The sequence below is a fragment of the Brachionichthys hirsutus genome, chromosome 7 (genome assembly GCF_040956055.1).
Source record: "Brachionichthys hirsutus isolate HB-005 chromosome 7, CSIRO-AGI_Bhir_v1, whole genome shotgun sequence".
NCBI lineage: Eukaryota > Metazoa > Chordata > Actinopteri > Lophiiformes > Brachionichthyidae > Brachionichthys > Brachionichthys hirsutus.
Window position 1 is genome coordinate 4,804,136 of NC_090903.1, and position 20,708 is coordinate 4,824,843.

Consider the following 20,708-nt stretch of genomic DNA (forward strand, 5'->3'; position numbering starts at 1 on the left):
TTGATGATGAATAGACTGCAGCCCATCTAGCCGAGGCGTTCGCATCGGGGCGAGAGCTGAACGAGAATGCGCTTTGTCATCGAAGCCGCAAGAAAAAAAAAAGCGAAGTCTCGGTTTATTGAATGAAAAAGAGGATGGATGGGATATGCTGCAGGTGAGCCCTCAAATATCTGAATCTGTCCACATCAGCATGTCCTGCACTGGAGTTGGCATTTAGATGAACAATACGGTGTGTGATGTCAACACTTTGCTGTCAGGCTACCTTAGTGAACTCTGAGTTCTGCAGGTTGGCTTCAGGACACCAGCACCCTCCCAACGCAGTCAGCATGGCGCAGTCTTCTTCGTCTTCTTCTTTGGTGCACGGCTGGGGTGGGAGATAAACCGCTGCAACGGGGAGGACGTCGATGTCCGCCCCGTTGCAGCTGGGAGTTTGCAACTGGAGGCCCCGCAGGAACAGGTGACACGCTTCCAGGTCAGCTTCCCAGATCCGCTCCAGGCCCGGGCAGCCGCAGCTGCAAAGAGGAAAACCCCAGGAGGTTAGACGACATGAACACAACATACACATTAACTCACTACTGTGCACGTTGGCAAGCACCGTGGCACATTATGCATGAAATGTAAAGAGAGAAAATTACCGGGAAGCAAGGACCCGTGTAGCACAATATTGATTCAGAAACATTGATCAATAATCAACCGAGATATTGAGGAACACATTTTGAAGCTCCGTTGACTGCAATGTTTTTTATATTTATTTGATACTATATTTAAGATTTTTTTTTTATTGACACAAACGTGTGTCCAACGACATTTAGATTAGCTTAACATAAATACTTGGAAGCAGGAGAAATGTACTTACCGTCAATATGTCTTTCCTCAAATGACATATTATTTATTTAAATTACCTATTTAACACTTTTATGCTCATCGGTCCTCAGTCAGTGTTGTATATAAAATATACAAAATGTGTATATAATATATATACAGTACAACACTATACAATACCTGTTAAAACAGACTCATTCCTATTTTTGGATCTGTAGCAAATCCATTCTAATCAGCACAATAGCGCATGCAGTACGGTGCAGTATCAGGACTATGATTCACATGGATGCACACCAAAACATCTAGTAATGATGCACTGCCGAAAGAAACGGCAGAGAAACAACTCATTCAAAGAGAGTAACTCCACTGGTAAAATGGAATGAGAGCGGACGGACGTCCCCCCGCTGGGCTGTCCTCTTCAAAGAGCTGCAGCTCGGAGGGAGAAGAGCCGGGACGTGTCCATCTACACAGCACAAAGACGAGGAGAATGCTTCTTTCTACTCGAGTTACAGTCAGTAAGCTTTCATCTCTGCTTCGCTCGGCTCTGCTTTGTTGACATCACAGATGCAAACATCCAGAGTAAAAAAAAAAAGGAAGAGACATATGAAAGCAGCGGCATCAGGTTGAAGCCCAGATGGACAAGTGGCATCTCTGAACAGTCCGAGAGCAGCTGCATCTGTTTGTACTGAAACAGTCAATCGTTATAATAATAGTAATAGCAGACCTCTTTTATCGGCTGAGAAGTAGACAGAAGAAGTGGGGAAACATTTATCCAGAGCCTTTTTAGTTTTCTTGCTAACAGACGGACAGACAAACGCCGGTGATTACATGACCTTCGCCTCGCCTCGGAGGAGGTAACAAATACTGGTCAGTAATATGGTTATTATTATGATGTCATAGCTATTTTCTGAGGGATGAAGCAAACAAATTAGAATATTTGTTGGAAAACTATTAACACATTTATTTATTCGAGGGCTGTGCTAGACCAAAGTGAAACATGGAGCCAACAAGACGGACATTGTCTGATTTCTAATCCTATCCAACCTGGTCACTCCCAAGGAGAACCTCAGCATCTTCATCTCCTCCACTTCTAGCTCCGCCTCCTGCCTTTTCCTCAGAGCCGCTGTCTCACCTCATCTGTTGGTCTATCCATCACCATGGCAAACAAAACGGGACTCAGATCTGATTAGGGCCCCGACAAAGCATGTGTGAAATGCTATTGGGATCTGTGCAGCACTTTTTCGGAGATGTGGACAGACTCTTCCATGTTACGGAGCGATGGAGGGAAATGGATGAGCTTGTATTGACGGGGGCAATAAATGACTAAATAAAACAAACTAATGCATGGATCGGGCTAAGATAGACACCAGGTGCTTTACGGAATGAATGGCTTTCAGCTTTTCAAAAAATAATTTTGTTCAAATGAAGCACGCCTCCGCTGACTCACATTCGAGACCTCTGGCCTTTAAAATATTCATATGTTTCCTCCTCTTCATCCAGTGACCTTTATAAGGCAAATCCTTCCAAAGTGACATTTCAGAAACCAAATCTGAAATTCCACCTTTAATATGTTTTAAAAGACATCAAAAAAGTATAAATGTATAAATATATATATTATTTTTTTCTCCACTTGACTTCCTCATAAGCTTTTTTCCAATAATCCAACTCGTGCAGAGGAACACTGATGCTGGCGGGATGCAGGGACAAAGACAAAGGTTTTGAAAGATAGAGTAAACGTCTTCGGTCTCACACTGACGGACTCTAGTAGAAAAATTCATTCTCTGGGTAGAAATATACTTCGATATATGCCTCCGTAATATCGAGGGCATGGCTTTCTATTGTGCGGCCAGATTTGAGAAATTGCTCCATCATACAGAAACAATATTGTTTAATCCCTCCCTCTTTTCCCTTCTCGCTCTCAGTGACGACCCCCCCTTTGAAAATTGAATGGCACTTCTTCTCCAGCCCTAAAGCGCTGCCAACCCCTGAGCCCTGCCGGGCGGACCCCTCTTGGCGATTCGCTAACCTCCTTTTGGAACACAGACAACAGGAAAATTGCTCGACCCAGCCTTCCATTCACAACGCAATGCTGCCGCCTCGGCATTCTTCTCTGGTGGGGACTCATCCAGCGAGCTGCACCTTTGTTATTTGTCTCGTGAGAAGTGGAGGCTTCACTACAGACCCCCACACACGTGGTCTGAGGACAGACACATGGGCAGGCAGACGGCAGCGGGCACACGCGTGTGAATTTCCACACAAATGGCCATACATAATTGTCTGTGGGGGGGGGGGTCAGCGTTCATTATAACATCCTGTAACAATGTCGAAGCTGTCAAAAAAGCTTCACTGACAAAAGCGAGTCGTTGCAGGGAACTGGAATCTGCATCAGATTTCTTTGTGCTGAAAATGCAGCTCCTAAAGATCCTTGTGATGGCTGGCTGTCAGCGCGAGCTTCTCATCCGGGGGTTAATTGGGGGCAGGCGCTCGTCCTGCCATCCGCCTGTGGGTGGGCTGCTCCGCTGATGGCCCAATAACAAGAAGGACGGACAGACAAGCACGCTCCTCCTGCAGCCTCGCAATCCCACTGTCAGGGCCCTGACGGAAAGGACTGCTCTTTCTCCTCCAGGGAGGAGGTCTGCGTCTAAATATAAGCGTCCAAGAACGGCGCAGCGGTCCAGTCCTGCTGGTTCCGTCCAACCTCCAATGTCTGACCAATATTCTGAACTCCACCCAGCATCAGGTTTTATGATCAGACAAGAAGAGCCAGGCTGTGGAGATGGCGCCGTCGCCGCAGGCAGGACGCTTTGGCTATAACTAAAGGCTGTAGTGAGCGTGTATTTCTGGTAAAGTTAGCGACAACTGTTCCAAAGAGAAAGCCCCAAGATGTTTAGGATGCCCAAAAGCCATAAACACAATAAGAGTTCACACGTCCAATAGGAAATGGGGACACTTGGCTTTAATCATGCAGCAGCATCTTGTCCAACACCAGTGGAGGGAGGTGCTAATTGACGGGGACAAACAGGGACGGGTGTAATAAATGGTGGAGGGGCGGATGCCTGGGGAGGTTTCCCAAGGTCCCTTTGTTTCATGTCTCTCGTGTACCGTCAGGATTTCATACGTTAAATGTGATAATAGAGGGGGGGGGGGGGGGTTCACTCGGTTGACCTGCTTGGACACAAACAGCATGTCCTCCATTTCCACTGAGCGAACAAATCATGTCTGAGCATTTGAATGACTTCAGTTACATTAGATATGACAAAAACGACATCCAAGTCTGAAAAAAGGACTATAAAACGTACGAAAAATCTGAAAGTCAGCACGATGCAATAAACAACAGCGTGAGACTAATCTGAATAAAGCGTCTTCTTGTCCTGGTGGCACACTCACAGCATCCGTGCTGCTCTAACATCCGGTTCTCGTCTCTAGCAAAGATGAGATAATTGGTTTTTGCAATACCATCCGTCTCCACGGAGACGAGATATCTCAGCAGTGCTAATGTGCCTCTCCTCCCCCACCCCCCTCCCCCTCGCTTCACCTCCTATCACTAACCGCACTCCATCAACAATAATGTTTATTAAAGCTGACTGATAAAATGTTTGCTGTGGGGTGTGTGTGTGGGTGTGTGTGTGTGTGAGTGTGTGTGTGTGTGTGTGTGTGTGTGTGAGTGTAGGTGTGTGTGTTTACTGAGCCAGTATGGAGCTGCTGGAAGCTATTGGCCGACACTGAAAGCGATTTGATCGAGATCCCCTCCGGTTATGGAGGATGATCTGAGATTTAGAGGCAATCAATCAATTTTGATTAGGATGAGCAGGACGATTAGTTTACAGCACCCAACACTCGAGAGCGTACCCTTTAATGTGATCATTCCTCCAGAGGTGGTCGCATGAATATTAATCTGTATGTAATCAGGAGGGTTTCTCAAAAAGCGTAAAAAGGCTTTCTTACTGTCGTTCTCAGTGAGCTTGGAGCAAATTGTTTACATTTTAGCTACACGGGAATGTTTTTGTCTATTTTTTAAATACTTAGAAATTTATATTCTAATTATGATGCCAGAGGAAATTGTGTCCGAGCACACAGGCGTCCCTGCTACTGGGAAACCACCAGTTCAGGCTGGTGTGGAGAGACCATCACCTCCACCATAATAGAATAGCAGCAGAATGGCATGAAAATGGCTAAAAAAAATAATAATGAATAATAAATGAATGTAGAAACCATGAGATGCGCACCTTTTGGGCTCTTATGAAGTAGGTGTGAGATTTCACTGGATAAATAGGACTAACTCTTCATGTCTCCTTTGTCGGGGGCAAAAAAACAAAAACATGCTAAACGATCAAACCTCTCAGGAGCTACAAACATGTCAGATTTGATGTGGATCTACATCATAACCTGAATGAAATGAAATATAATCTTAACTTTACCCCACTCATAAAAATGTTCCAATATAAAATGTGGCTTTTATGTTTATTGATCCCTCGTCTGTTGCTCGAGGGAGGGCTCGCTGAATTGTTTAAAAGGCCACTCTCAACTTGATCAGTCTGGAGTAAAACTGTTACTAACAGTATTAGCAGTTTTTGACATATGCTCACGTCTTGAGTTCTCTTCTTGTTGACTGGCTGCTATTTTTTGGAGGTTTGTCGTGCACGCGTGTTAACCCTGCGGGGCCCTGCGTTTGCAGACTTCGTGCTGCTTCTCGACCACGCAGAAGAGCCTCCTTCAACAACCAGACCTGCAGTGTGTGACTGACTCCTGGCTCTCATCCTACGAACTGACCCTGACGCAGGTCAAACCAGACATTTCCTGTCTTAAAATAAGCGTCTCTAAACACTGTGGAAAGCACAGATCGCATAGTGAACTCAGAAACCTGCAGCTGGAGTTGTTCAATGCTGCACATTAAGAGCTGAAGACATCACTCTGAGGAGATGACTTCTAATCGCCATATAGATGCATGAACGCACACGTGACCTTGACAGTTGACCTTGACAGGTTAGCACATCACAATCCTGTCCTGTGACCGTCTGGGTAACGAACCACGACGCTGTTTACCAGTCCTTGGTGATTTAGTACCGCTGAGACCCAGATGGAGAATAAAAGAGGTGGAAAAGGATATCGGGGTTATGTTTTTGCTGCCGTTTATCTGTCTGTTAGCAAAATAGCTCAAAGGTTACTCAAAAGATGAACTTTTCATGACATTTTTGGAATCTTACCAGGAACAGATGATGAAAATATCCTGGATTTTGGATAACTTTGAAATGTTCGTTAACACTGCAGTAAATGGAGCTTCACATTTTGTTCCTCAATATGTCGGTTGATTATTGACTGATGTTTATGGAATTTGACACAGTCGTGTAGGGTGGGGTCCTCTATCTCACCGCCAGATTTCATCCTGATTGCAAATATTATCGAGATTTTTCTACACTTGCGATTCAGCCTACTGTGCGTTTATTATCAGACACAGAAATTTCTAACAAGCGTCGTCTTATAGCTGAGTCGACAACATCGGAGCAGGTCAACGATTTGTTCCATCTTTCATACCTTGATAACAGATCCAGTTGAAATCGGGGTAAACTTTTGATTTACCCCGATTTTGATTTTGGACCCTTTCTATGATATCTCTTTTATTACCGCCACAAAGGAGGTTATGTTTCTGCTGGCCTTCACCAAGACACTGTGGAATTAGTAAGGGGCAAACTGATTTGTTGTATCTTCAAAAGCTATGGATCTAGATCCAGAAGAATCCGCCATTACTTGAAATGATGCTTTTTGTGAATAACGTCTAAACTAATAATTATATCAATGTGAATCCAATTGCTAAAAGTTTGTTTTTATCATTAAGGAATCTAAAAATATAGGTCAAATAAATGTAAGGCCATAATTGTTAGGGTCTGCGCTCTCCCAGTGATTTTCTAGTTTTCACTGGAATGGTTCAGGCAGAGGAGGGAAGGAGAGGAACGTGAACTGAGGCATACAAATATTGTGCAGAAAACATGCGAGAAGGTGAGGAAAGAGGAAGGTGAGATTGTGTAGGTGAGAGAAGGAGCCAAATGTGAAAAGGGAGCCTCTGGGAAACATGAGGAGGTGTGAGTGCACAATGAGGAGCGTGAGGCGGTGCATTTGGGAGACTGGAGCTCTGCTTAGAGGACAAAAGAGGTGAGAGGGAATTCCTTGGAGGCTCCGTTTATGTCTCCTCTTTGTGTTTCACTCCGGTGGAATACTGAAAAGACAAACGTAAGCCACTCTCACCTGTGCAGCCTGTCCTCCAGTAGCTTCATGTACTTGGTAGTGTTCGCCTTCAGGCGGCTCTCTGTATGGAGAGGGAGGCAGGAGCAGAACAGCAACTTGTTACTTGCACTTCAATGTTCTATTTTTATTCGCCATGGCGGCGTATCCAAGCAACAAATCACAGCTCGAATGGCATTGAGACCGACTTGTCATGAGCCTTATTGTACAGGGGGGGCTCTGAAAGGTAAGTAGTCACACTTACAGCAGTACAGTTCAATGCAGAGGCCTATCGGTCTCTCTTAAAGCAAACACACAAGTGGGGGGGGAAAGATCGTTCCCACTGCTCTAGGAAGCGATCATACTGGAGATGCCCGAGGATAAACGAGGATTTCATTGTGGCATAGGTCCATATATCATGGCAGATTTACTGTGGGGCATGAAGCTGGATCGTTCATGTTGCTTCCTGTGCTCTGCTGCCAGCAGCGTGCCGAGCCGAGCCGGAGGCAGACGCTGGCTGGCTGAGCGTTACTCAGGATGGAGAGGAGGGCAATCTGAGCACGGCTAATGAGCTCATGTATGAAACATGAGACTCTGCCCCCTGCAGCAGCAAATCTTTGAGCACAATGGGATGCACTTATATTAAATTGTGCTGCATATATATATGTGTGTGTGTGCACACCAGCTATAACGTTCAATGGAACACACTGAAACACACACACACAAAGCTGGTCTCATGAATCTGCTCATCCTGACATCTCAACTAGCAGGAAGAATCAGTGGTTCTCCATCCTCTTCCTCCCAGCTAGCTTTTGGGACAATAGAAAATAAAATCAGGGGTCATTGAATGATAAATATTGCGATTGTCTTGCTTGTTGAGACCTGTAAAATATTCACATCACACAAATTAACCCATTTGGTGCAAGACATTTTTTATTTATTTTGGAAATGCCTTTTCTCACAGGGAATCAGATGAGAGGATTTTAAGGAATATGAAGCTCAGGCCAGCAGCTTAGTTTAGCATAAAGGCTGAAAACAGGAATGAGTGCATCTAAAGCTCAATGAAACATTGATCTTGTCATAAACACCCATTTGTACCAAAGCTAAATTGCTTTTGTAGTCGGGGCCAACTTTTTCCAGTCTTCACCAAACAGCAGTGCATCAGGAGGTTGATTGGCCATCCACCTATTGGAAGGTTGGTTGTTTGATTCCCATTGCTTGTGACATCTATGTATGTTGGAACAAAGAGGGCAGGTTGTGCTTTACCTTTTATCTATGAGAATGCATCAATGGCCCATTTACCATTGTCGTAGTAGTATTACAAAAATACTCCTTAAATATCATTCATTCATTCTCTCAACCATCCTGTTTAGGGTCGATGTGGAACTTGGAGCTGACATTAGCCGGGAGGCGGGATATACCCCGGTCAAGTTGCCAGGCATAATGTTAACAATCCCATACCAAAAAAAAAATGTTTCGGAAACAGCAACAAATGTGGCTAGCTGCTACCGGCTGCAATAGCCTTCCAGAGTTCCAGACTTCCAAAACGCGAGAAAGCAACCAGCTGATGGGATGGGAGGAGCTCTGACTGCAAACCCGAAGACTGGGATTACTTTTTGGAACATGAGGACAATGTCTGAGTGCCTTAAGCCGTGGGCCTTCACACGATTTTATTATGATCGCATGATGACAATAAAGAATCTTGAATCTTGAATCTTGAATCTTGATACTGGAAAGTTACCACAAGTTACAACTGAGTAAAACGTTACGGCTTATGTGAGAGCAGACGGACAAGAGAGGGAAGAATGAAAACCACCGGCAAATCAGCATGACATTCAGAAGAGGACTGTGAGGGAGCAGCCATCATATCAGAGAAATGTACAGAGATAGAAACCAGTCAATATGAGACCTACCAAGACCAGAATGAAAGGTGAAAAGGTTAACAACACTATCACTCAATGTTACGGTCCAACAGATGATGATGATGATGATGATGATGATGAAGAAGACGACGACTTTATTCATGTCATTGGACATGCCGCACACAGTACACACAGTACACACACACTACAAAATTACATTTTCAACCTCAGTACATAAAGTACAATCCTAAGAAAAGCCCAAATCAGGCAGGAGTGGAGGTCCTTTGTTGCTGCCCTACATTCCATTAGGATTAAAAAGCATTCACATTCATACCTGTGGACAATTTAGAGTCACCAATTCACCTTCAGTTTTATTAGTTGCAGGAACTCAGAGCACCCAGAGAGAAACCACACACACACACACACAGAAAGAACATAAAAACCAACCCACCCATTCACACCACAGTCACAAGTATAATTCTTATCATCGTCTTCATGATGGTGGTTAAATAGACGGTATCGGCTCCAAACTGGGGAGGAAAGGAAAATGTCTGAGAAAAAGTGACTGTGACAAACATGCAAATAATAGTGCTTCATGTTTGTCACAGAAAGAGAGATCTTGCCTGAGGAGTCAGTTTCATCCGGAATAAATCATTTTGCCAATCAGCCGCTGGGCAGATCTGAGATCTGGTGTCGGCAGACCAGACAGCTCACTTACCACCTCGCTAATTGCTGTGTAAGATCCAATCCTACCTGACAGAGTCTCTCTTGCCAACTTTCATTTATGTGGGTGTCGTTAAGCAGTGTGCAAGGAAAGAGACACTGAATAATGCATGGGGGGGGCCCATTAAGCCTGACTTTAAGTGGCACAAATCACGTATAGATGAAAAATGACAAAGCAGGGTGCAGCTCAAACAAGAGCAAGATCCAGAGTAAGAAAGATATTATTGTGTAGGAGGTCACGGAAGATACAAACATGAGTATAACGAGACGTCCACATGGTGATCTGGATCATCAACAAAAGGTTCTGAATTGTTCTTGGTATTTATACACCAACCATGAAAAGTAAACATGAATCAGAGTTCATGTGTATTTTTAACAGATTTTTTAATACGTAAATGGAGTTTTCAATGTAAAAATGTAATATACTTTTTCCTGACCTCATTCTGGATCAGATCCAGATTAAATTCGGTGGTGAGATAAAGATGCCCCCCCCCCCCCCCCCACATGACTGTGTCAAATTCCATAAACATCGGTCAATAATCAACCAAGATATTCAGGAACAGATTTTGAAGGTCCATTGACTGCAATGTTACTGAAAATGTCAGATCCAGAATCCAGAATCTCTTCTGGATCATCACCAAACTTTTATCATCTCTTCCTGGTAACATTCCCAACATGTCCTGGTAATTTCATCAAGATCCGTCCAGAACCTTTTGAGTTATCTTGCTAAAAGATGGACGGACAGACAAACGCCGGCGATCCCACGACCCGTGCCTCGGCGGCGGTAATAAAAGCTAACAATCATAGTTTTGCTTTTGAGATATTATCACAAACAAAAGAGAGTCAGCTTGCTCAGTTAAAACAAGTGAGTCCTTTCAGGGGTGAAATAAAATAAAATAAAAACATCAAGCGGCGGAGCCACCAAAATCGGCATTGACGAGCCGACCAAGGAGAGAGCCACTCCATTAGCGACGCATGCAGCAGCGTATTTGCCGAAGGCACCCATGGGAACGCCATTGGAAAATTCATGCGCTCAGCAGTGATCTCAGCAGGCGTTAAACATCATCACTGATTGCAAACACCACGGCCAAAGAACGAGGAGAACAAACAGAACGGCGATAAAACTAATCAGAACGTGTTTCCGAAAGCTTCAAAGAGACGATTGGCTTCATTTAAGTCAAGTTGCGCGTTCGTTCATCAAATGGAGGAACGAGAATCAATCGGTCCGTATCTGTATCGCTCTGTATCAATCAGTAGCACTGGGGCCGCGGGGATCATTAAGTCCTGATGAAGTCATGAGCTTTAACGATCCTGCAAAAGTTAACAATGGAAGTGATTTGCTGCTGTATTATGAGCATTTGTGTGGCTCTCTAATTGAAAGGGAATAATACAGTCGCTTTTTTTATTGGCTCGTAAAAATCAAACCGCCCAACATCTGCGAGGACGGCGAGTCGTCAAACCAATTACAGGCGAGCTATGCGCTAAGGCTACGCCGCTGATGCTTGCGCTTGTAAAAGGCTGCGCGTAATAAGACGCAGGAGAAATGGTGTGTCTTTGCTACTGGGTTGGAGGCACCGGCTGTGATTAATGGGGTTTAAGCCCAACTCGACTCCAGAGTTTGTTTCAATTGATGACTTAATTAAACACAGAGACGTCCAACCGTCATGAAATCTCTGCAACTCTGTCGACGACTCCCGAGCTCGCATCCCGGCCGCATGGAACTGGCATTTTATCATTTCCATGTATCCTTTTAGGAAACTCCATCCATATAAACACATTTGGAATCTTAATGAGTCCACCACAACAGCTGGCATGAATCACCACTATACTTTGAGACTATTTTTTAAGAGTTGTTTTAACTATTTAACTGTATTTTATTATAAAGCACTTATGTCCTATGTACTGAGCAGTAGGGCGCCGTTGGGTTTCTGGTCCTACAGCAAAGCAATGGACGGCGCTCGATGGAACAAAAGTTAGTTAAGATATATCAAAAGGCATCTCTTCACTTTTTTTTGGGGGGGGGGGGCATCTCTTCACTACGTGGCAGATAGCTGCACAATAATACATTTGGTTACAGTTCTATTGATCCATTTTTTGAGTTCTGCTTGGAAAACATCATGATTATAAATGGATAGATGATTTGAATGCGTCGGCGGGAGCTACTGTACTCGTACCCCAACCAACATCTCTTTAGTGCCGCAGTAATCCGAGTGTGTACGGCTGCTATAATCCTCACAATGGAAGGACATCCTCTTCCGAATCCCTGGAAAAAAAAAATTGAATGCTGCCAGGACTTCAGACAAAAACCAGGAAACACTCTCTGGGGCCCACTTAACCGCTACGCCCCTCTCAATCATTCCGACTCTTCGGGAGAAGGACTGTCACATGTTCCATCGGGTTCCGGAAAGAAGCCGAGTCATGAATAAATCATATACGTCCCGGCCTTCACTATTGGAAGCCCCATTAGGAAGAGAACTCATTTGTGTAATGACCCAGAATGACAAACTTGGATGTACACTTTGCCTGCTGGAATGTTACGCACCGTTCACGCTGGCATTGACAGGTTCACAAATCCTACCTGGGGGGGGGCACTGGAGATGTGTGAGGAAAGAATAGATGACAAAGATAAAAAAAAATAATAATAAAATGTCCCACTAATTAGATGTGTTCCATTGGAGCCGTGTGGAGCAGACATCCTACTGCCTATCACAAATAAGTAGATTACCTGACTGCACCAGAACCCACCGCCTGCATACTAACAATAGCATTAAATATACTTACACAGAACACATGGATAAATCAAGGGGAGCATGCACCGCTTCCAAATTCAAATGTCCTCACTCCTGGGGGGGTCATTTACTCACGTTATTCGGCTCTTCAATTATTTAGCTGGAATTGTAGTATCACACGAGATCTCTCCTGGGGACGCGATCCTCCTCTCGGCGGGGAGCCTACCCTGCGGCTATAATGGTTTTAGCATTCATCAGCACTTGGGCCAAGAGCAATTAGGCACATATAATGGCTCCCAGTTCAAAAGCCCCTTCACACCACGATGCACACTGGGCGGAGATGTTCAACAAGCTGAAGCTGTGCAGTTCAAACGGACGCGTACGTGTGGGTTTCGTTGCGGTGTAAGCTGAGCTGTGCATCGCTTTAAACCTCGCGCACGGCTTCCGTGCGATGTTGCATTAGCATGCACTAGAAAGGCCTCAGAAACCAAAACGGACGGCCAATCTCGACTCTAAAGTAGACTGTAATTTCTCACCCCCAGCTAAATAAATGCTAATGTGGTGTTTGTGGCCTATCAGTTTCCAGCTAGCGCGTGCCAGCCCCTTATTACCAAAGCGGATGACAGTTTAATGAGCCCTTTGCTCGGTGTCAGCGACGCATTGTAAAATTGCTCCTGCCCGCCGTACCGTTTCAGCGAGTGTACGACCGATCATTAAGTCGCCTTCTCCTCCCACGTCTGTGAAGCGTTATTCACCTGATCCCCTTTGTTCACGTGTCACTGGAGTCCCATCCTCCGTATCCTTAGAGTTGCATTATTGTCTGCGAGACATGCTGTGTATTTGGAATACTGTAGTGAGACTGAGTTTTAGTCAGGACAGAAATGAATAGCATATCTGAAAGTTTGGCATGTCGAGTAGATCCGCTCTGGGTTTGCGTAAACAAAACCAGGCCCTGCATAACATAAAACATGGATCTTTACATGAACAACAAAAAAAAGAATTTTAATGCCACAGATTCAACTCATCTGAACACGAGTGTGACAATGAAACGGCGCCCCCTAGTGACAGGACAGGCTTCATTCAAGACGAGACAAACTATTTGACACCTGCAGCCACAGGTTGATGCACACCTTCGGGTTGAACTGATCCAGAGCACCACGTTCATACATTTGACTTTTCACTGTGTCACCTCAGCACTCCCTTTTCTGCACTTAAGAGTGAAGTGACCTTTTAGAAATCTGCCTGTGACTGATGGACTAGATTAGAGACAGGAGCGCCGCAGGTGGTGCCGTCAAAATCAATTTATCTTCCTGCTGGTGCCAGACAGTCAGGCCATCCCAAGTCTCCCGTCTCCCCCCTCAAACCAGCATTCTGACTTCCTGTGGTCGGTGAGAGCGAGCGCTGACACATTGTGCCCGCACTGAGCGGCTTGCAGGTAATTGGCTACTTGACTCAATCTAAATCTCATTTCCCCTACGCACCCTCCATTGCGTCCTCAACCTGCTCTTAACAAACTGCCAATCCTGCTGCTAGCTCATCCGACAGCAAGTCCTCCCGACAGCGAATCCCTTCTCCTTCATTTGGAAGACAAGTCATCGTCCAATGGCATCCCTCCGCCACAGTGAAAGAACGATCAAGGGAACGCCTCTCTTTAAATTTCGCAGGAAAAACATAGAAGCGCCTTTAAAAAAACAAAAAACAAATGAAACATGTACATTCTTTCAGATAAATGGTGCATATTGTCTTTTTAAAGCTGCTCCTGTGACTCTTTTATATACTCAGCTAACTGGCTGCTAGCTGTAGCTTTGATTACGACTGAATATTGTCTCGGCAACCGCGACCAATCGTTCATTCATTCATTTTCCAAACCGCTTAATGGCAAATCTGGGTCCCAGCAGTCTACGGGCGAGAGGCGAGGTACACCCTGGACAAGTCGCCAATTCATCACAGGGCCACACACACACACACACACATACACACCTACGGACAATTTATAGTAACTAATTCCCCTATTTTTGATGGAGAACCCAGATAAAACCCAATCAAACACACAAACTCCTCACAGAAAGGTCCTAATTTAGATTTAAACCAGTGACCTCCTTGCTGTGAGGCCAAAGCACTAACTTCTGCGCCACCGTGATGCATTTCCTACAGTTCATAAATAAAAAATAAAAAAGAATCTGTGCTTGCTGCTGGGGATCAGCATATTGGCCAAAGCAAGGTTTCTCCTTTGGGATGATAGTAGTTCCTGTTACGTTGATGCAGACTGGCCTCACCGTGTTGAGCCTCCTCCTGCTGCAGCTCCTGCCTGAGCTCCTGCCGCTGCTCCTTCATCCTGGCCAGCTCCTGGCTGCTCCCTGAGCTGAGGCTGTGCAGCCTCTTGGCCAGAGCCTCCAGCCGGTCCTTCTCAAGGAACACTGCCTCCATCTCAGCCTTCAGCTCCTTGGCACTGCTGAAGTCGTTACCTGCACCAGCGCACCACAGGAGGACATTAAGCCTGCGCCATCATAAATGGGAGCCTAGATCATTAATAGTGTAATTACGTGAGGCTGATGGTGGGCGATTTGGGTAAAGGGTGCGAATAAAAGACGTGAAACGCAGGAAGGGGTGTGGTTGAGTGGAGAGTTACCTGAGACTGCTGCCAGCTTGGCTTCATGCAGTGCCAAAAGCTGAGTTTCAGTCTCGCTGACTTTCCTCCTCAGGCTGCTGCCGAGCCTCTGACCCATGACCACCTGAGGAAAAGAAAGAAAGAAAGACACATGGATCCGACAGCATGCAGAGCTCATTTCCTACCCCACGTTCACTTTGTTTTTGACACCCATTCCTTACAGATGAATCTGTGTTCCGTCTGTGTTCGCTCAGCGCCGGTGGGTTTCCGTGTCTATAACCTTTAGAAAGAAGGAGGGTGCACCTCCTTCCACGCGGACGTACAGGGAAATGTGAACTCTCAATAAAAGATGCCATTAGAATGTCAGAGAGGGAGAAAAAAAAAGACCCTGAATGTCACAGGCCAGCTGGGGATCCATCACCTCAGCTCAGCAGCATCCAGCCAGGAGCTGATGGTTTCACATGCAGCCTGTCTGCCCCCCCCCCCCCCATCTGCCTTCAGTCTGCCCTTTAGACTGCTGTTTTTCCCAATGCATTCACGATGAGTCACACGCAAATGCACTTCCTTCTTTTGAGGAATATTTTTACCATTCAAAAGAGTGTGGAGCCAGATTTTATATATTTTTTAAATGAGGCACAGTTTTGTGCAGCACTTTGAAAGGGCTGTCAAACTACTTGGCATTTCTGAGTCAGAATATCTCCGAGGGATATTCTCCCAGCAGAGATGTGGAAAACAGGCTTACGAAAACTCTATTTCATGCGTTAAAATGAACCGTTCTGGAGTGCCTTTAAATCCGTACACGTTCTGACATTGGTGATTTAATATTAAAAAAATCAGTGCGCTACATGTCAATTTTGCAGAAGCCAATTGAGAAAATGAAAGTTACTTCCAAGGCAGGCAATCGTTCTGTCACAGCAGGTGTGCCGTTTTCCACATGGTGCATATCTCACATGGGAACAAAACTTTTCATTTCAGCTTAACAATGGACAATCATGTCCAAGGCGTCTCTCCATGGAGAGTATATATATATAATCCTTTGAGGAGCGGTTGCAGCACACACCAACTGTTTCATGATAGATTGTTAAAGGACACAGCAGCAGTAAAGTAGTCTTTTCAGAGCGCCTCCATTTCCCGCTGCGCTTCTCTCCCATGTCCCTTAAACCACCACTTCTTCCACATGTCTAATGCTTCAGGCTTTTCCCAGCTGCAGAGAGCCGTGTATAAGGAAACACACAAAAAAAACTGAGATGCTTTCGGGAAACTTGGAGACGTGGCACATGCAAACCTTTCACATGCTTGAATGAATCAGTGACATGCACAGAATCCACTGCAGCTACAGTCACGCTATTGATGCTTCAAAGAGTACACATAGTGACGCTTTTTGGATCAGGCATCCTCAAAAATCAATTGTATTGAGTTTTCCTTGAGTGTTTGTTTTACAAAGACTCCAAATGTCTCATAAATGTCTCAACAGTGAAGACTGGACGTCTTTGTCAAACAGATATAAGCAAACTCTTTATTCATAAAGACACTGAAATGTAGCATTCACATTTAAAATACTGGCTCACAGTTCATGCAGTATACACAGTACATGCAGTATACAAGTCTTATTTGACTTGGTACTCATTAGATTTACATGCAGAGTCAGTCGTTGTCTATTGGGGGGGGGGCAGTGGCTTACTTTAGCAGTAGCTTCCTTGATGGACAGATTTAGAGCCTGTTCCTGCTCCTGGAGCCTGAAAAAAGTAAACACAAATGTTACAGTGCTAAAATTATTTGTTTGTCTGTTCTTTTCTTATTTTCTTTTAATGGAGGGAAGGTCTTTAATTTCTAATAGAAGAGCTAAAACCCACCTTCATTTATACAACTGCTCATCAGACTGAATTTTGAAAAAAAAAAAAATTTAAATTATTGAAAATTTCAAGCAAAACGAGTATCGAAAAATGGGGAAAACATACAAAAAAAGTGTGGGTAATATCTCATTTTAGGCAATGTGAGATGATTTAATCTTGGTTGCTCTTTTTCTATTTGTGTTGATGCTGGTAATGATATATATTTTTGGTATGTTTATAATAGTTCTGCCTTTTTAATAATGTCTAAACCAGTTAATCACACCTGGATGGCAGCCAGTTAGCTCAAATTAACTCAGCCTAGCAGAACCGCTGAAAACAACTACCGTAGACAAATCCTTTTTTTTTTTGATCTGTCATTTCATTTCAAACATGAATGACGTAGCTGAAAACTGTTAATTGTTCTGAAATTAACTTCAAGGATAAATAAATGAGTAACTCAATATCATCTCAACCGCGATGCCATTTCAGTGTGTGTGTGTGTGTGTGTGTAAACGTGTGTGCAGGGCAAACAATTAAGGTCATTATTTGGTGAAGGAGATATAAATCAATTAGGAGATAGAAGAGGAGGCATGAAATCCATTTTCTGCAGCAGATTTACCTTGAACATTTGTCCTCATTAAAACATCAGCGTGCCCTTTTCATGTCATTCAAGCTGTTTTTCAGGGCGAGTAAGATTTGTTTTTTTTCTGACCATCGGTGACAGAGTATCCTATTACTTCTGAGGACGCTGTTAGATTTCTTAAATCCTGCGCCCATTAAGAAACCGTGACATGAGAAGAGAAGCCGAAACACAATGACCCGAAGCATGGCACCCGGAGACGTGCTGACAAAAATCCAATCTGAGGTTGCAATTTCAATCAGCATGCAGTGGGTATAAATTACGTTCCCCATTGCAGGGGGGAATATGCAAAGTATCAAATTATCCCAGTGATGGTGGGTCATGCCACCAAGATGGTGAAAAACACACTTTGCCCCCCCTCACAGGCTTCAAGAAGATAGGATGCAGAGTAACCATTTGTATCTGAGAAGAAGCATTCTGAAGGAAGACGCCTGAGGGCAAGACGATGTTGGGCGGCTTGATGAATACTCTCAGAACATGGAAAACATCCAACGAGGTGTGCTATTTTAGCATTTCTTATATTCTCCCAGCTCTTTCGTGTAGTTTTTGTAGGTGTCATTTGGGTGGAAGCATCAAGGTGTGAGTTGGGCTTTCTTGGCAATAGATAAAATTATGGTTGATATAAAAAAGTATTTTCAGAGAATGAATGAAGCTGCCAAGCAACGATTTAGAGACGCAAAGAATCTGTTAGTGAACTGGTGTTTGCAGGAAGGCAGCTCATTAACCCTCGTGGCTCTCTGGCCTCCTCATGTGGCGAAATGTAGTAATGCAGGACCGGCGAGAATGAACTGCTGTTCAGGCGTCATCTGTATAAATCTACACATTATGCTACATTTAATATTATATGATACTGTAATATATTTCTCAGTTTTTGTCCAGTGTTATTTCAGTATAAGATAAGATACATTATTTTTTTAAGCTTTGTGTGTCCCATACAAGGACACAATCACAAGCATCTCTCTTTTCGTGTCACAGGTAATCTGTCTAGTAAATCTATGTCCTTCAGATTAAATTGATACAAATAGCAAATGGCAATGTCTTTGATTTTTGATTTTATTTTTTCCAATGGTATTCATAATGATGGTTTTTCATTCATTCACCTTCTCGACAATGAGACGATTTTCAGCCACTTCTCCGAGGTGTTGCTGGAGTCTATTTAAACTGACTATGGGCGAGAGGTGGGCTACACTCGGGATGAGACGCCAGCTCATCGCAGGGCTACAAGGAAGATAGACAACCATTCTTTCTCACGCTCACACCCAGGGTACAATTTACAGTGGCCCATTCATCTAAGCTGCGTGTTTTTGGAGGTGGGAGGGAACCGGAGAACCCGGAGAGAACCCACGCCAACAAGGGGAGAACATACCAACTCCTCAGATAAGAAACAAATTAGCCTTACAGAACAAAATCAGATTCTAGGAATGTAGTCAAGTACTTATCATGCAAATTAAAATGTCATAAATTCATGCGTGTATGATGCCGACCTGAGCGTGGAGGGTGGAGGAGAGACGGAGATCTGTGTGCGGTTCTCGGAGGCAGCGAGGTCCTGCAGGGTTCGGCTCATGCTGCGGAGCTGGGCCACGGTGCAGCTCTGCAGCACGGAGCCCTCCAGCTCCTCGGCCTCCGCCTGCTGCTCCTCCTGCTGGATTTGCTGCTCCAGGCGGCGCCTGCGGTCGCGCAGCTCCGTTAGCCTCAGCTGTAGCTCTGCGATCTCCTCCTGCACAGGTTCAGTGAGTTTTATGTCAGATGCAAGCTTTGAATGTTCGGGCATACAAATCTGTTTGCTCTGTGACACGTGACTATTCTTATAGTGGCTGCGAATGGAATTATATCCCTTTCATTTGAATGGAAACAATCTAACTAATGAGATTATATTTTACAAAACTGCGGCACCTTAATGTTATGCTATCCTCATGCATGACTTATTCAAGTACACGTTTTTGTGTCAGTGTTATAATGTAGTAATAGAATTACTTTTATTACAAGAGATTACAGCGTCCTTTTTCTAGTGAGGAAACAAAACCTAACCCACAACAGGCAGGTCAGAGACACACGCACGTGACCCAAACCTGGAGTGATGTGAACGTACTTCAAGCAGCCCTTTCTGCTGGGTCAGATGAAGCTTCTGATGCAGCGGACCCAGCCTCGCAGCGTGCTGCTCCCCGGCACCCTCCCTGACAACCAGCCACAAACACACAACGTCTCATTTAACATCTTAATATGAACAATATGCCGCTGGAGCAAACAACCTGCACAACAGACATACATTGATGATGCAGTGTGGAATCATGGGAGTTGTGGTCATTATCATAAGGATCGTGATTAGTAACACTGGAGGGCTCGGCTTTACAGCTACAGTCGCAGCACCGACCTGCATTGACCGGAGTCTGCCCTCTGGAGGACGCTGTCCACCACCTGTCTGAGCCGCTGGAGGAATCGAGCCACGCTGGGCTGTCTGGAGGGTAAACCCGGCTTCAGGGCATCTCGCTCCTGGCAAAGCTCGTCCAGCTTCTTCCCAAAACGCTCAGCTAAAATATACAGAAAGACAATGCAAGCAATGAAGTTCAAGTAGCAAACATGACGTAGAATCTTCCTGGTACTGCTGATTACTGTCACAACTGGACACACAGCACTCACTAGTCACTCACCAAACGACCTCTTAACTACAGGGCATCTAAAGAGGGCACATTTCTGTCAATGATTAATCATTCTCAGCTGCAGGGAAAGAAGTCTGATCATTAAGGCCTAAAGAGGCTTTCTAATCAACTCTGTCCGTTGGGTTCATGGATATAAGTGTTAAAAAAAAGCATCAGCTAAAACTTAAAGCTTTACCTTTTCTGTAAGACGTTTAAGTGTCCTGCTGACACAAACACATAAACGTGTGTGAACCAGATCTAAAAGAGAACAGACAAACTGACCCAAATAATCGCTCCGTCCAAATGGCTCAAGGTCTAGGAGACACACAGAGCAGATGTTGGTATTTAATTCTGTCACAAGGACCATTAAATTGGTCAGAGTGAATCCTTTCCAAAATATATCTTTCTTAGTTTGAAGAGGAGAAATATTTAGGTCAATCAAAGTTTAAAAAATAAATGCTTTACTTAATAATTATAGTTATGAATGCATTCATGATTAAGGATGTGAATGTTATGAGGACAAATTAAAATCATGAGCATATTTGTTAGGCTTTAGGACTTGTTTATGGCTTCTTCTGGGAACAAACACAAATTCAAATCATGAGCACATCTGATGACACTGATGCTTATTTTCTAAGGA

The 20,708-nt window shown here is 44.3% G+C and overlaps 1 protein-coding gene across 1 annotated transcript in view; it reads right to left on the reverse strand.

Moving 5' to 3' along the window:
* Window positions 1-20,708, reverse strand: part of disc1 (DISC1 scaffold protein) — a 37,212-nt gene that overhangs the window by 10,557 nt on the left and 5,947 nt on the right. Inside the window, exons 4-11 of the mRNA XM_068741282.1 lie at window positions 19,804-19,960; window positions 19,522-19,606; window positions 18,917-19,149; window positions 16,642-16,696; window positions 14,982-15,084; window positions 14,629-14,817; window positions 7,063-7,123; window positions 263-512 (exon numbers count right to left, since the gene is read on the reverse strand). Coding sequence (XP_068597383.1) covers window positions 263-512; window positions 7,063-7,123; window positions 14,629-14,817; window positions 14,982-15,084; window positions 16,642-16,696; window positions 18,917-19,149; window positions 19,522-19,606; window positions 19,804-19,960 — 1,133 coding nt within the window. The remainder of the gene's footprint in view (window positions 1-262; window positions 513-7,062; window positions 7,124-14,628; window positions 14,818-14,981; window positions 15,085-16,641; window positions 16,697-18,916; window positions 19,150-19,521; window positions 19,607-19,803; window positions 19,961-20,708) is intronic.